The sequence below is a fragment of the Cygnus atratus genome, chromosome 2 (genome assembly GCF_013377495.2).
Source record: "Cygnus atratus isolate AKBS03 ecotype Queensland, Australia chromosome 2, CAtr_DNAZoo_HiC_assembly, whole genome shotgun sequence".
Taxonomy (NCBI): domain Eukaryota; kingdom Metazoa; phylum Chordata; class Aves; order Anseriformes; family Anatidae; genus Cygnus; species Cygnus atratus.
In genome coordinates this window covers 92,890,399-92,908,329 of record NC_066363.1, presented here as the reverse complement: position 1 = coordinate 92,908,329, position 17,931 = coordinate 92,890,399, and the positions used below count along the sequence as shown (strand labels likewise).

The window sequence follows — 17,931 nt, the reverse complement described above, 5'->3', positions numbered from 1 at the left end:
AAGGATCTGATAATTTAAAAAAAAAAAAAAAAACAAAAAAAAAACAGACAAATGTAATAGTCAATGTTTGCTATTGCCTGCTATTCACCTGGGATAAAACGTAACTTGGGTTGTTACAGGTATCCCCTCACAGAAATGCTTCTTTGTTCTACAAATATAGACAGCACTTTATTTTTGGTTTACTTTTCATCACACTGAGACATACAGCTTTGTGCCAGCTTTGGCTGGGCAAGAGGCAGTGAGCAGTATCACCACTGAATCCTCTGCCTTAATAGTCCCTCAGTCTTTCAACCCTCAAAGCATCTGTAGTTATTACACGTTGCCTTACGACACTGATAAGAAGCCAAGTGCCACACAGGTGAGAACAGATGCCATCAAGAATCCAACAGAAATAAGTAATTTCAGCGATGATCCTCATTTTACACCGAGGTTTTCACACCTAGAAAATGGCTACTCTTTAATACACATAATCCATGTGACTGCAGCTGGTTGATTACACAAGACTTCCACTTCTGAATCAAAATAATCATGGAGTACTACCAAGTCTAATCTTCACAAAAATCAGAGGGTATTACATTAACACTTTTAGTTTTATCAACCACTACTACTAATTTCATCAAAAACACATCAAGCTAGCTGGACATAGTCTGATGTTCCTATGACTCATGTTGATTGGCACTAATTATACAACATTTCTTTAATTCATTATTAATTAGGTCCCTTATTATTTTGCCCAGAAGTGATGTCAAACTGACAGATATGTAATTATCCAGGTCATGCCTTTTACCATCTTTGAATGTTGGCATATTAGCCATTTTTGTTCTCTTTTTCCAATATTTCAAAGCTTATCAAAAATCAACATTAATGATCCAGAAGGCTCACGGGACAGCTCTGTGGAAACTAATTACTTGGGCATGCCAATTTAAAAATGTCTAAATTTAGCAGATATTAAAGAGCAGCCCCTTGATTATCAATTACTGGAAATTATTTTATTGATTTCCTATTATACAGTTACATAACATAACAGATATACCTCTAATTTTCACCTTTTAGCATCACTAAATTTTACCACATCCTTCTCACATTAGACTAGTACACCTGTTAAAATTCTTTCCATTTCTAAAATTTCAGTGCTTCTTACTGGCCTTAATTATGCTCACTATTGGTCTTGTTTCCCTCTTATTTTCTTCAGTTTCTCTTAGCTGTTCACGATATACATACTGCTTAATTTTATAGCTCTTCTAGCTGTCCTCTGAATATGGGAATAAGTTTTTAACCAGTGTGACTTCCTTCAGTCCAACTCTTTTTTTAAAAATAAAAATAGAAGGATCATACCTGTACAGAAAAATACAAGGCATGGGTAAGATTTCAGTTTAGGCAGCAGCACAACTGTTTTCTGTTTACTTTTCCTAGTAATATCTAATATAGACTTGATTTTGTGACCACTACTGATATTTGAGTTGATGCTTTTATGGAGATATTCTAATCCTAAACCTGACTCCACATCTTAGCAATACCCAGCTGCACATTAATCCTATTCTCTCTCTTGACCCTATGTTTCTCCTACGCTTTGGCTACAGGAGCACGTTTGTGTTTATGTTGCTTGGCCTATGTTCTGGCTTGACCTCCACTCTTGATAACAGGAATACCACGGTTGTAGACTACACTGCAGCATACTTCTCTACAGATATCAGTGATCTCCCAAGGGCTGCAGGGAATAAAAACAGCCAGGTTAAATACTTAACTGTCCATTCCTACAAACTTAAGCAACACTTCCCTCTCAAGCATTAAGCCAACTTTAACTCCCACGATGGAATCTATGAAACTCAGTTTCTGGATCTGAACATACCCGATTTCATCACATCCAGCGTATAGGCATCAATTCCAAGTATTTGTGTGTCCAGAAACATCTGTATAGAGGAAACAAGAACAATACTAAGCTTATGGAAATTTATAAGTTAATCAATATATCAACAATATTAAGTAAGAATCTTCCCGTAAGTGTAGGCAGGCAATCGCCTCATTCCTGATCATTGGGTTTAAGAGTAGCTAATAAGACTACATGCAGACATTACCCCCTGTATCCCTCTCCTCTGTACATCACTCAGCTTGCCTTTCAGAGTTGGCACAAACTGAACGTGGAGCAAGTCCAGTTCTCACTCTAGACGTGAGCATCCAGAGAGCTTTGCAGGAGGCCACAACTAATTAGATTTACAGCTCTGATGCCAAAAGCCGGCAACTGCTACAGTACCCCTGCCAACTTCAGCCCTTACAATGTCTCATTCCAGATCTGTCCAGGCCCTCTTTCCTCAGAGACAGACATGTGCTACCCAGAACATCAGTGGAATCTTTGCTATATGCAATACATTTCTGGAAGTCCTTTTTATTTCTGATATCCCCTCATTTCAACTGTTCAACCTCCCTTACACCCAAGCACTCCAGACTAAAATTAGGTCAGGCAGATCCCACTCTTCAGTCACACTTCTGTGCTTCTAACTTGTTTTTATTACACAAGGGTAAGGGCATTGTATTATCTTAAAGTTTAAAATTAAAAGAAATTCACCATGTGAGGTTCTGCTACAGTCACTGGTACCCCAATTTGTTTACATATCCTATTTTAGCATCTAAAACACTTCAGATTTCCTTTCAGTAGCTGATGCATGAGAACTTGGTTTTATGATCTGTGAAGCTGAAAAGCTTCAGAGAGCATTGCACAGTCCAGAGATTGTAGTACTTGCTTAAGTCTACTTAGGTATTAAACCACAGGTCTGCTACCAGAAGACGACTCCATGGAGAGGAGGGAAGAGGTGCACATTGTGCAAATACTTTCTAGAAACCAAGAACTGCCTTACTCCAGCTTTTCTTGAAAGTGACTTTTTCCTACAAATGAAAGTTCAGGAAAATGTACATGAACATAAAAATCAGGTAATTTTTATTCTTGTATTCCTAACTACATCTTTTGAAAAAAAATAAATCATTCTGTCCACAGCAAATACACTAATATAGACTTCTAAGCTAATTTCTTCCCCTTCTCTAGTATCTCTACAAGAAAAAAAAATAATTTTTGAAAGTTATTCATGACTACAAAATTTGTAAATATACCAATATTGACACAAAGTTAACACAAACTGAAATAACTTGCTGTTAAGATAAATCGTAATGTGAAGACTAAGAAACCTTATGCAATACTTTGTCAGGTTGCTACACTATAAAGCGTCAAATTTACAAATAGAGATTTCATTTTGATCATTAATCACTGTAGTGAATGCAGTTTTAGATTTCTTGATCCACTCGAGTAAAAAATCTCTAGCCAAATGACCGCCTTCTTAAATGTATGCTTCAGACCAAGCAACAGAGTTTCATAAAGAACGGACTTTTTGAGTTAGACACTCTGTTTTATTGAAGCAGGAGATAAGCATTAGAGGTAAACCAGAGAGACAGGTTTATTACAAGTAAGCCATTGATTTGTCAAAGATTTAGTCCTTATTAATAAAGCTATAAAGGAAGGGGCAGATGGGGGAAAGGAACAGAAGAAGGCAATAATGAGAAAACAGGAAAAAAAATAAAGAACGTAAAGGAGAAAATATACACACTGGGGAATGTTAAAAAGGGTGGGAATGCCTACAGAACTGTAGCCAGATTTACAAATTTCATAATGTTTAACTGTTTTCTTATTTCACGAGTGGATTCACACTGCTTAGGGATAAGAATTTTTTGCTTGAATTCTGGTGTTTCCTAAAACAGCATCTCCATTAGAAAGTGCTGTTGATAGCATTTGTACTGGTATACAGTTGCCAGTATGGCAATAAAAATGTATGCACAGCAGGGTGATTGGAAAGGTTTCCTAAAATAGGATGTAGTATCAGCAGAAGATAATATGGATGGGTGCAGTTATGCATATTCTCACATATTTGCATCACTCTATGGGAAACAAACAGCCCCTTAAAAAAAAAGTTTAAAAGCAATGTTCCCAGCGTTCCATCACATTATTTCCATTTTGCAGTAATTGCATTCTTGGTTCCTCTGCTACTCTTCCATAATCTGTTCTTCCACATGACAATTTTTGCTTTGTCATCTCAATTTTTTGACACCTGAATGCTAAGCATTTCAGATGGCAAAATGAGCATCAAGCCATTGGATGGCAACGTAAACCTGGAATAATCAATAATGACTGCATAACTTTCAGGCTCAGAAAAATAAGTTCCTGTTACTGTCAGTTAAATTCACCATAACTCAAACACATCTGAGCTCTGTGAGCTGCTTTCATCATGGAAAAAAAGACAGTCAGCATGTTCAACTGCAATCCCCCACTGCGATCAGTCAATAGAAAATTATTTGGGATCTGGAAAGACTAGAGTGAAAGCTGTCACTACCTGGGCATACACGGTCTTCAATGCGTCTTGTTGCACAGGCTGCTAACACCAAACAGACCTTGACAAAAAGAAAAGTGTGTGAAATTCAATCATACAAGTCACTGACATATGCAGCAAGGATACATATGTTTTTAATTCTACTTTTCTTGCTCTGTTATATTGCTTCTGATTATGAAAACTGAAACTGCTATTCTTCCTTAGCCACACAAGTCCTGATGGACCTCTGGAGAGGGAGACAAATGGTAATTTACACCATAAATTTTATGAAAAGTTGAATGTGGGGTCATTTTTACCCTCATCAATCCAATCCATTGACAAGATTGAATTGACAGATGTGATTCTAAGGAATCCCTAGCTTTAAGTTTGGGCAACAAACTCAAGAGATCACCACAGAAAAATTTAATTACTTCTCAAACCAGTGTAGACTAATAGCAGAGAAAAGAAGAATGCCAACAACATGGCAAATGTAGAACCAAACATTTCTATTGCTATGACAGTATGCTGCATTTTATCTAGTTCTTCCCCAGTATTAAATAAACAATGCAAATATTACTTACAGGTCAGAAAGTATAAGGATGCTGTCTGCTAATTTTGAGAAGCACATTACAAGAGCAACCTCCAGAGCAGTCAGATGCCATAGGACTCAAAGAAGCTTCAAAAGGATGCACTTGCCTATTGTGGCATAGTCAGATATAGACATCTTTTATACCTGTATGAACTAACTATACTTGGCTTGCAAACTAATTTTAGTTACTTTTTAATTAGAGAATTGAGAGCACTGAATATTATGGGAAAAGCCTGGATCATCTTTATTCATTTTTAAAGTTTAAATACATAGTGACTTTCACCATGAAAAGCTTAATATATGTAGCAAAAATAAAGAGAAGATACCCAATCTGTTTTTATTTAGCAGGTGAAAGCAAGATACAGCCATGAAGACTAGCTACACATCAATGTAGAACACTTCCTATTTTCATAGTGACTGAGCATAAAGTACGGTTTGTACTTTAGTAACTGGGATAGCAGGCTATAGATAATTCCTCCCAGGCTGGAACTATGAAAAACAGAACAGTGACTGACAGAATTAAAGTCTGTAAATTTTATTCCATTATGCTTTCTAGTCTGAATTTGCTGCCTAAGTATCAAAGCAGCATTATGGTTCTTAAGTATTTTAGTCTACCGTCGAAGATCCATTTTCACACATCTGCTTATGACCAGCCAAAGAATTTGCTTTCTCACTTTTCCCCCACCTACTGGAGATTAAGGTTGGCCTTTCCACAGGTATGTGGACAGCAGAACTCAAGAGTGCAAGACTTCATATAAACAGCCATTCACAACTAGATATATAAGCCTAGCAAATACAAAATAAGGAGCAAATTCCCAGAGCAAAGTAGAGACTTTCTTTGCTTCACTAGTGTCAATTGATAGCTCCATATACAACAAGTACTTCAGGGAGAACAAGAAGAGCATTCCGTAGCCAAGACCAGTGAGATGGGATTTGTCAGGGTCCTCAGCAGATGCTGTGCCAATTTATTATGTGAAACAGTAATCCAAGCAGCTATATTATTCATAAGAAAAATCAAAAGCACACAGATGACCACATACAGTAACATATTTCTTGAGTCTATTTGCAGAGATGGTAGCACATTAAGAGAACTGCACCAGTCATATATAACATTATATAACTCATTATTTCTTAAGTCTAGGTCATTACAGAGAATGAATCGAAGGCTAACCTGATGATCACTGAAATGAGCAGCAATGGAATGGTGGAACGAGGAAAGGAAGAAGGTGAAAGATATAGAAAGGGAGGTTAAGCTCTCACAGGTGAACAAATGTTTAAAAGGGGTGTATATGCATCTGAGTAGTTGCAGTGATAGCCTCTAAACACATCTTCTCCAGACAGAATACTTCAGACCTTTCCTTAAGCTTGATTGCACTTGTTCAACTTCATCTATAGCTTGACAAGCAAGCAAGTTTAGTAGCCATAGCCCCATATGACTTTATTCAACTTGATACCATTATATCAATTTAACTACAGCAATATAAACAGCAGCTTTAGTAGAATCCACCCTGTTGAACTTCAACCAAGCAGCAACTATTGCCTGGGACCATGTTCCATTACCAGTGTTTAAGAATTCACTTTCTAGCAACAGATTAAAACTCTCTCTGGAGCAAAGGCCACAGCTTGGATCCTCCTTCTTCAGGTACATGCCTTGTTTGAAAGTCACAGTTCTATGTTGGAATGCTACACAGCTACACAAATAGGACAAGAAGGTAGCAAAAAGATGTCCTTCAACCAGCCTCGTGCAGACTAGGTGAGGTTACAGTCTAACAACAACTTGTGTACCTACCTATCTATATTATTGGAGCAAAAGACATTACCTGCAATGGAGCAATATCCCTACTTTCTTGAGTCTGACATGATCAATTCCTAAAGAGGTTTCAAGGGTGTGAAATTGTTGAAGCAGAATCAGATATATACACTCAAATGGAGCATAAATACCTATGCTCTCACCTTTCACATGTATCAGCTCACACTGATAACCATTTTAGGGCACTGTATTTCTTTTATACAGCAAACGAACTGTAGCTACTTAATTCAGGGATCATGATCTTGCTCCTGAGATACATGCCTATAAATGTTACAACGCTGAATTGTGCTTCCACTTTTTGAATTTAGCTAGACACCAGGCCACAAACAAATTAACAGTATCAAACACCACCAAAAGACAAACACCTAGGATAATCAATCACCCTGAAATTTATATCAAATTCAGTGTTAAAAAGAATACAAATTACTCATTACAAGCCACCCCTTGCCTTAGCCAGACACCACTTTCAAGCCCACAAGAAGTCTGACAAACAAGGCTGGACATTTGTTCCATAAAAACAAAAATAAATACAAAGTAGATATTGTAATACTATTTGGATCATCAATACTTGTAAAGGTAGTTTTAAAAAGGCACAAACTGGACTTTCCATAGTTAAGAAACACAAATGTAAACCTTGAGCTTTTAATTATATTGTTTATTTATAGTTAAACATTAACATCTTAACAGAAGTCTGCAAGCATGCAGGGATAATCTTTCAGTGATGTTTCTGTTTAAATTGAAGTCCACAATAGCCACACGTCCCAGTCTTCGTATCTTTGTCCTGCAAAAAATATAGACACAAAAAATGCTAGTTTCACTTTACAGAACTTTTAGAAATTACAAAGTTTCTCTTACTTCCATGTGCCATCTTAAAATGGATCAATATAGATTAGTACAGAATTTATGCTTACTTGAAACACTGGAAGTAAGAAAGGTGGTAAGAGGTTCATACTTGATACCTACACAATATGCAGCTTATCTGCTGCCATTTTTAACTACCAGTCCTGACCTCAAAACACAATTTTTAAGTCCAGCAAATGGTATCTTTTCAGCAATAAAAGGATTCTCTTACCAAACCGGACAGCTTAAGTCAGTTCGGTCATATTTGCTCCAGTGTTCTGAAAGGATCATTTTGTATTTATTTTAATAGAGAACGTGATTTTTCATTTTCAAGTTATATCTAGACAGGAATTTCAGCCAATAATGTAAGCCGACAGAGTTAGTTACATGAAAGAGGAAAGATCAGTAGAATTTCAAGAGAAATCCTGAAAAGAAACATTTTGGAGAGAAACAGATTACTACAGTGTAAGATTTTTTTCTTCTCTCCAAAAGATAGAAATTTATATATAATTAAAATTTAGATGTGACTGATTGCAAGCTATTGTTGTCCTCTTTAACATGAGGAAAAGACAAGACAAGCAGACACAAGGAGGATTTTCTGTTATTTAGCAACATGACTATCGACAAGTTAATATTAAAAGTGAAAAAATCCAGACTACCCTCCAACCCCATAAAGTTGGGATTTCAATCATTATGGCCAAGGAAAACAAGCTGATCTAATATCATTCTCTCTGTTTGCAGGTACTAGCATTCAAGAATTCAACTACAGACCTCACATAATTTAATTGTTAACACAAAAAGATATCAAAAGTTACAAAAACTAAAGCATTTCTCAAGAAGAGTGTGAAGCAGGTCAAAAAGATCAACGTTAAGTCAGACCAGAGTGCTACAGAAGTTAACTTCTTAAGACTAAAGAATACAAGCTTCCTAAGTTTTATGAATTAGGACATCAGAACATCTGCCCTTGAAGAATGTAAAATAAATCATTATAAAATGCTTACTTTGTTCAAAATAGAAGTAATTATGATTGTCTCAACAGTGCTGACAATAAAGGACACTATTGTCAGTTCCCCTACCACTCTCTTGGGTATTAAGCAAATGTCAAAGTTGAGGTAAGCAAGCAAAGACTAAGTTATCTGCTGTAAGGGTCTGCCTCAGGACAGTGCCTAATCAACTGATTCCCTAAGTTCATCAGTACCCTCAATATTCTTACAATCCAGAGTAAGAATGCATTGGAAACTACATTGCTACTGTCAGGGAGAATAAGACATTTATTTTTCACTGATTCTCTGACTATAATGAATCTTTCAGTCTTCAGGAATGCCAAGGTTTCTAAAGACAGGTTTTTTTTTCCTTTTTTTTTCCCCCTTGAGCTTACAGGATTCTAAAATAAACCACAGTCCCACGAATAACGCAAAAGTATGGTTAGTCTACACAGTGGCATTTAAATAGAGTAAATGCCTCAAGATATAGCAAGTTTGTTTTGTGGGTGGTTTTTTTTTTGCTCATAAAAAGTAATATGAACAAGCACTGCCTTATTTGTTTTGTTATGGCATTTATTTTTTTCTAAAAAGTTATAATCACAAGCAAGAAGTTTCTGGTAGCTTCAAACGGAAATTCTCAAATTCTTCTAGGTAGAAAGAAATCTTAATTTTGTATTAGGCACCAAATAAAATGTGCCTCTTAGTAGGTTTTTTTACTTCATTAAACTAACATGCCAAAGAGTAGATAAACTTACAGACAAGAAATAACAAGCAAAACATGCTATATGAAGAACAAAGATATTACCAAGTTTATGTATACTTTAGGATGTCCCAAAGCTCCACCACCACCATCGCATGATATCACTCTGCTTTCAACTTCACTCACAGGCTGCTCTGCTATTAAATCAATTGCAAAATTCTTGTTCACCTGAAAGAAAAAAAAAAGCTTCCAGTTATCTTGCACACTCAAACAGAAAACAACTGCCTCACCAAACAGTTACACTACAACCAACTTAAGAAGTTCCTACATAGTTTTTTTTCTGACTTTCTCCACAGCTGTAACAACTTCAGCTGCACTGTATTTGTTCACCAGATCAGTGAATTGAAGGTGTTAAACCCCACAAAAATAATCCCCATACCCTGACACAGACCACATCTATGCTCAGGTTTACATGACCTAAGCAGATTCAGCAAAAAGGTGAGCAGTAACAAGCAGCTGAGAACAGAAAATTTTTAACTGACACTGCCTCTGTATTGCTTTTGCCACTACATGATAAAATTGCAAAAATCTATGCTGATAAACTCAAAATAATGGTGGGACAGGTAAGGTCAGGAGAGAGATAAAACAACTGCCAGTAATTTAGAGCTTCCCACCATGCATGTTACTCTATCACTGCACATAAATCTCACGAAGACATGAACTTGGTACACAACAGTTAGAAAGGCAAATTGTTCAGAATTAGAAACAAGAAAAGCCTCTAAACACTGTTATGCCACTCTGTAAATCCATCTTATTCACAATTCCTGAATATGTATATCACTACGGACTGTCAGACTTTTCACTAGAGCACGTCTGTGAGACCTGCCAAACACAACCATTCCTGGAGAGCGCCAGAGGCACGCAACAGAGCAACCTGCACCTACACAGAACCTGCAGCACTTTCTTCATTCTTCTGTGCCACCTTCTTCCAACTAGGTCAGAGCCAGCACTGAGCAGACAACCACCTCTGTCAAAAGCAATGTTATACACACAAGAATATAAAATATGCAAACCCAAAGAAGGTGCTATTTACCACACTGGGCATAAGTTTCATTAACTCGTCAGTATCTGAGTCTTAGGAAAAATACAAGATTTTTAAGTACCCATTAAATGAATCTCTAAGAACCACAAGGGTATTTTTATATAGTTTTAGCACACGACAACTTAGATTCTTTTGCCAAGCCTTCAATTAAGTCTCCACAAAAATCTGTGCTTTTCATACAGCAACAGAAAAGTCAGTTTGCCAACCACAGGATTTTATATGCTTAAAGCTAAATAAAGTTAACAAAAAAATTAACTTTCAGTATTGTAGCAAAATGGCAAAGTCAAGAAACTCATTGCTTGGGACTGACATCCACAAGTCGCATGCAATCTCAGTCAGCTTGCAAGGATTTTAACTGCTGCTTTAAATAATGATCAAAATTTTGGATCTTTCTTTTTATGCTGAAGGAGGAAGATAGCACTCTGGTGCAACTCTGCTTCAAGCTCAGAAAGAACTCCACTCTTCCATATACTGGTTTATTTCTGAACCACAAACAAGTCTGTGGGAATAGGGGGAAAATAAGAACCTCTCATCTACTGTACAACAATGACTTGTTTCTGGTTCAGCATGCTAAACAAAAGTCTAGGAATGTGCAAGGAAAACATGCCAGAAAAAAAGACTGAGAAAAAAAATTATGAGGGGATAAAAACTAAAGAAGTAATTTTTGCTTCAGTTATATCACGTCCCTTCAATTAAAGCACAGTAGTAGTTACTGTGGAAGGGAGATTTTTCCCTAAGCACACCCAAACAGTGTGGTCCTTACCCAAAGCATAACTCAATGAACAACTTTTTTTCCCCCCAGTGCCAGTCTGACAATCCCACTGCTGCTTGTTTCCAGCTACTTGCCTGTGCCAGTACATTGTGAGGCTGAGAATGAAAAACCAAACCTGGAACTGACCCAGATGCAAAAGTCCAAAGGAAAGGAAGTCTGTATTTAAACCAGACCATCTCTGATGTCAGTTATTCTCACGGCTTCTGCTTCTGTACTAGCACAACAGGAAGAGTAGAGCTGAAGTGGAAATTGCAGTGTGGCATTAGATTCTGTGTCATCTTAGGGATTATACGAGGACAGGATTACACTGGTCTGGCTGCACAGATGCAGTTTAATAGCTGCCATTCTCAGTTTTCTCACAGCTACTTGTTTTAGACCCTTGCCAGAGATCATTAATCCCCCAGTTCTGCACATTTAAACATTCAAGATCCAGCATGGAGAACAATGATTTCAGATAAAACACATGGATTTCGTTAGCCAAACAATTAGACTGGCAGAACTGAAGTGACAACGTCCACATAACCTGGCCCTGTTCTCCCACAGCCTGGCAGGCTCTCAGAAGGGCCACGTGCAGAACCAAGGTGTGCGGCCAGACCTCACCGGGGGCACGTGCAGCCAAAGACTGAGGTTCAAAATAAGTAGCTATGGAGGCTGTACCTGTCTCGTAACAAGTCCTGTTTGATTAAGCAGAGCACAGTGAAGAAAAAGAAGTAACTGAGGAAGCACAGTCACCAAGTCAGCAGGCTAGCATCAGCTTCAGAAACAAGGCAACGTTCAGACTACAAACAGTGCTGTGAAATTCCAATACAAGCAGCTGAAATGCATTTGGGGAATTCCTATAAGGGCAAAGCCACTAGAAAGATATCCCACTTTGCTAACCACAGATAAATTCACCAAAGATAAACACAGATGATTTTTAGTATTTAATATGTAAATTTTGTTCCATCTTCACAATTAAAACCTAGCACTAAATCTTGCTTAACAGACGTATAGCTTGCCTTTTGCTGGGGAAAGAGAAGCTGGGCTGAACTTGAAGCTTTCAGTGTTCCTTCACACACAAAGTGAACCAGAAATAAATTGGTCACAAAGACACATTAGCAGGACTGGCAAGCTATGGAAAGTTAGAGTCAAAAAGCACATCCTACAAAGTTACAGAGGTAGCACAGAAAGAGACATTGCATTTGGGAAAGACTCGATCACTGTTCTCCCAGGAATAAGCTTCTGAACACTTCTTAAGCAACATTTTCATTTAATTATTTCCTATGTAAAATTCCTATTTTTGCCACGCAGCATAAGTTAAATAGCCCATATCTTACGAAATTCATGATACAATGAAGTCAACAACACGAAAAAATCAAAAATCAGCACAATGAGTTCTGGTTAAATTAGAAAAGTAATATTTATATATGTATGCATTAAAAAACTACCACATCTTATACTTATACATACAAATCTGGATCATTAGCACTAAAACACTGATCAGGCATTGGAGAACACAGTCCAGCTAAACAATTCCTGTTTCTCTCCCAAAGGACAGCAGCAGATCCCTCAGGGAATTGTGGTGCCTGATTATTAGGAAGAACTGAATGCTGGAGGACATAGTTTCACATACCCACTCTGTTGATACAGAGCAGCAGCAAGCCTACGAAATAACTTTTCATTCGGCTGATGTTAGTGTTACTTAATTTTGCCTTTGAGGCTTCATTACTTTAGAGTACTTTAAATCTTAGTTTTATTTATTAAATTTTAATCACTGCTTCAGCAAATGCTCATATGCCTTCATAAAAACACCTTTGCAATGTGGGTAAGGACTAAGATTTTAAATATGCAGAGGCAAATTAAGCCTCAAAACTCGTACTTAAACAGATATATAGATAGGTGATTCAGCAAAGCATTTGATTATGTGCTGACACTGAACAAAAATGGCACTAGAACCATTCTTAAAGTTTTTTTTCAAATGAAAACACCGTCTAATTTTCAGATGCCAAATGCTAACAGCTCCCACATCTTAAACGTAAGAACCTAATGGATATAGGCTAAGTCTTGAATTTTTAGAGCAATTTGGGAATGAATTTCCATTGAAGTCACAAATGCTTGGAGAGAGGGAGAACAAAGTTAAACTTCATCAGCCAGCAGTCTAAAAACAAACAAGAAAAGCCCTCAAGCTTTAAGCACATAGCAAACCCCAACAGCTTTGCAGCTTCCTTACAGACTAGTGTATTATCATACCCAAATTTACAGTAGAACTTAACTCATAAGAATCTGAAATCATACCACTAAGTAACTAAGAAGGATGTTTAAAAATCACACTACTAACTTGTAAATAGTATTGGATGGCTTTATAGCTTATTTTAAGATAAAAGGTATAACACTGAAATGATAATTTGTAATTTTGCAAATTTAAGATCCTTCTTCAAATTAACTAGATACACAAGGTTGTGGATTTATCCAATTACTCTGCATCTATGCTTTCCACTACCCCAAAATATTAGTTATTTCAACTAAAGTTCAGTTGGAAACTAGCATTTCCAGGTCTATCCAGCTTACTTCAGTTTTGAGCACTCAGTTTGGAAATGCAGAAACATTTAAAATAAAAAAAAAAAATGGTTATTCACTGAAGTTGGACGCCTAAAGCAAGTGACATGGCACTTCGTTTAATACTTTATACCTATAGAAAAGTATTGTCAGATAGTTATTAGCAGTAATACAGCACTATAATATTTTTATGTTCTGAATTTAGTATACACTGTTAAAAAAAAGTTTTCCTCAAACAGAAAAGTGTGAGGCATTTTGGATCCCTCCCACCACCCCGCTTAAGTCTTCTACTTGACAGAGTTAGCGTTACCATAGTCATGCAGAGAAACACAACCACGTCAATACTATGTTTTAACTTGGATCCCAGTTTCTAGGACAAGTCATGGGCAGCATGCAACCATGTTATTCCAGAAGTATCAAAATATGTATGCATACTTTGCTTACTCAAATTATCATATTGCTAAGATATGAGTTCTAATGTTTGTGCTCTGTTTTCTGGGTAGTTATGACATATTATAAATGATATTCCATTTTTCTCTATTCCCATATTTAAATATAGTACGACTTTCAGCAGAAAAAATAAATCACTGCATTTAAGATTACCAAAAATGAAAACATGCTATCAGTCTGAGTAGTTAACATGTACTTAGATAGCTAAGGTTACTAAATTTCTTATCTCAAATGTTTATCTTTGTCACATATAATCTAAAGCCTAGCTTTCACTTTTTTTTGTTAAAAAAAGGCATATTCAAACAACACTATTAATTTTGTAGTTTACCAAGGGAAAACAATGAAAACATGCTGTCATTTACAGTTTTAAAATATAACATTAGATTTCAGGCCCAACTCCCAAAAATTTTAAAAACCCATAAACTGCTGCAGAGTTCCTCATTATTTCTGACCGTTTTAGACTTAAGCCCACCAAGCTACTGAAAGCTTGGTTTTCCATCAAAACAGACTTCTTTATAGACAAGATCAAACAGCTAAATTAACAAGAAAAGGGCAGTACCCAGAAGCTACCATATGCTGTACTGAAAGAAGATTTTTCACTCTAGCGAGAAGAAGAACACACAAAACCCGAAATCCAACAAATTTTATTTCTGCATTTTGGTGGCTGAGGACATCAAGTATGTAAAAGAAGTGCCACTTCCTCTCCCCCAAGGGAAAGTGGTAGAGGAGTTACCTCTTTTTGTCGTCCAACAAATCTAACTTTCCTGTAATCTTTTTCTTCATACACCTGAAAAGTAAAATAAAAATGATCTTATTTAAAAAATAATAACCTTGAAGAACACAAAGGCTTACAGAACTATCAAGTGTAAATCATCTAAATCTTTTAGTCAGTTTCAAGCATTGTCATCATCTTACAATTATATACTGTATAGGAAAAATTAATTTTCATTTCTGTCACAGAGAAAATAAATTCTAGGTTGGAAAGTTAAAAAGAATAGGCAGAGAGGGCAAGGCAGGGATGCTTAAAGCCAGTAAACAGAAGCCTCATCTGTGACCAGAGATACAAACAGAAGGTTTATTACTTCTAGTGATGGTTTTTGATCCCACACTGCCATCTGGAAGATGAAATAAACTATGAGATGTAAGATAAATAATATATGATATGCAATACGTATAATAAATATACATATACATTTATATACATGCATATAGATACACATGCACTCTTGAGACAAGTAACTACAGGCGTAGTCTTCTAATATCAACTACACCCCCCACAGCTCTTTCATGTTTCCACAAAACACTACATGACTATCCCCAGTTCTCATGCTCAGCTTTTACACGAGAACAGAAAAACAAAGTTACGTGTCACTTACACAAGGGTACCTCCCAGCTGTCAATACTTCAGTTGCATCAAGCATTGCATTCAGATCACAACATTTGGTAACGGCTATACTAATGACCCTATCTAAGACAGCACTTCGCTTTTGAAGCCACACATACCTTTTACCTATGCATCATCCAACAACATTAAGGCCATAGTGCGTATTAAATAAAGAATCACTCCATTCTGTCATAAGCCTGACAAAATATCTGGCAAAGAAATACATATATACTGTCTAGATACTCCGGTTCAGAAAACTAAAGTTATTCACTTTCTGAATGCTTTCTTCACCACTTTCATAGAATTACTAACGCTGGAAAAGACCACCAAGATCACCTGGTCCAACCACTGTCCTACCAATGCCACCCACTAAACCACCAACCCCTAAGCACCACGTCCAGCCTTACCTTGAACACCCCCAGGGACGGTGACGCCACCACGTCCCTGGGCAGCCCGTTCAATGCCTGACTGCTCTTTCTGAGAAGAAATGTCTCCTCATTTCCAACCTGAACCTCCCCCCGCACAACTTGAGGCCACTCCCTCTAGTCCTATCACTAGTTACCTGTGAGAAGAGGCTGACCCCCAGCTCCCCACACCTTCCCTTCAGGTAGTTGTAAAGAGCAATAAGCTCTCCCCCGAGCCTTTCCAGCCAGCGTCCCCCAAGCCTGCAGCACTGCACGGGGTCGTTGTGGCCGAAGTGCAGGACCCAGCACTGAGCCATGTTGAACCCCTCGGGGGAGCCATGCCTGCCCCCCGTGCCCGGTGTCCCCGCGGCCTCACCTGCCCCGTGTGTGTCACCAGCTCGCCGGTGCCAGCCGCCCGCAGCCCGTAGTGCCGCCAGGACGCGGCGGGCAGGGACGGGCGGCGCAGCGGCAGCAGCAGCAGCAGGCGGCGGAAGGTCGCGCCGGGCGCCGCCATTTTGCGCCCTCTCCGCCGGCCGTGCGCATGCGTCTCCCCCGCCCGTCCGTGAGCGTTGCTGCCGAGGAGCGGAGCCGCCGCGCCGGTTGGGGACGGTTGGTGGCCGTTGGGGACCGTTGGGGGCCGTTAGGGGCGGCGGAGCTCGGTAACGGGGGGAGGAGGGGTCGTGAGGGGTGTGCTCATGGCCGCGCTGTCCCCGCAGGGCGCGGAGCATGCTGTCCCTCCTGGCTAGAGCCGCCGCTGGGCCGCTCCGCTCGCTGTGCCGCTCGCCCTTCAGCTCGCTGGCGCCGCGGTGGCGGGCGGCGGGGGGGCCCCCATCAGCCGCCGGGGCCTCGCCGCTGTGGAAAGGGGCGGCCGCCTCCCCGGCCCTGCCCGCCGGCCCGCCGCTGCCCGGCCTCCTGCAGCTCTTCGCCGGGCTGAAGACGAAGACGACCCTCAGAAGGCGCTGTAAGGACTGCTTCATTGTTCGCCGCAGGGGCCGGCTCTACGTTTGCTGCAAGACCAACCCTCGGCACAAGCAACGGAAGCTGTAGCGCCGCGGTCGCTGCCCGTCGGAGCGGTTGCCCAAAAGGGCTTTTCCGTGGGGCTCCTGAGAGGAAAGAAATAAACGTGGTGTTTCTGTGTAAGGTCTGTGAATCCGAGTGTGTACAGTCGTGTCGCTGGGATCGCTACCGGTTCACTGGCTGCTTGTTGACTTCTGACAGCTAGGGACCCAAGTCAGAAAGTGCTGTAGGTGACAATGCTGGATCTTAATTCTAAAAGTAGAGTAAATCAAGTTCGCGGTGGTCACTGCCTTAACTTTGTTTCAAACTGTGGATGCTGAGAACTCAAAGCCATGACTTTCAGGATCTCTTGGTTATTTAGCCTTAATGCCTTACAACCAATTAGTTTACTCTTAAGTTAGTAAGAGTGAACCTAAAGCCTCTGACTTGGATGCATCCGTGCTTAATTAAAGCAAAATGAAAATAAACATGGCTGATAGTGCATTATTACAACATACTATGAATATTCCATGAAAGAAAACTGTGATGTTGAAAACTGTGGTAGCAGAGACAATAGCCTCTAACTTAGCTAAGCCCTGAAGTGGGAAATGATATTAAATACGTTACATCAAAAGATGGTGTGCCAGCTTTTGGGTGAGTTCGTATGTAAGGTAAAAAATTCTTTTCACTGTTGAGTTACAGCATGGATAACCTTACGTAGCTTCAATAATGCCAGTATAACTAACCCTTGCTTAACATTATGGGTTTTAACAAGAGATGATGGCATTTTATCAGTGTAATATGAGGCAATCTAGAAATTTTTAAGTTAGAACATCTAATGTCATAATTTACTAATATATTGCCTATATGGTATATGTTGAAGTGTTCTTAGTGTCTTCAGTCTTCTGAGAAGACCCCTCTGATGGTTGTGGTGTACCTGCTATTCTACTAGTAAAAGGTTTCCTGACCCTTAACACAAAAAGGCGGTAGCTGTGGTAGCTAGGAATTACTGCCTTA

General features: G+C 38.9%; 2 protein-coding genes across 2 annotated transcripts; one reads left to right on the top strand and one right to left on the bottom strand.

Moving 5' to 3' along the window:
- Positions 1-7,382: 7,382 nt before the first annotated feature.
- Positions 7,383-16,705, bottom strand: NDUFS6 (NADH:ubiquinone oxidoreductase subunit S6). Its single transcript, XM_035550627.1, has 4 exons — positions 16,295-16,705; positions 14,864-14,917; positions 9,377-9,499; positions 7,383-7,529 (listed from the first exon to the last, which is right to left on the bottom strand). Exons 1-4 carry the CDS (start codon positions 16,430-16,432, stop codon positions 7,464-7,466), a joined length of 381 nt encoding a protein of 126 aa, XP_035406520.1. The 5' UTR covers positions 16,433-16,705; the 3' UTR covers positions 7,383-7,463.
- MRPL36 (mitochondrial ribosomal protein L36) lies at positions 16,438-17,402 on the top strand. The gene is made up of 2 exons (XM_035550626.2): positions 16,438-16,527; positions 16,635-17,402. Exons 1-2 carry the CDS (start codon positions 16,460-16,462, stop codon positions 16,963-16,965), a joined length of 399 nt encoding a protein of 132 aa, XP_035406519.1. The 5' UTR covers positions 16,438-16,459; the 3' UTR covers positions 16,966-17,402.
- Positions 17,403-17,931: the final 529 nt, after the last annotated feature.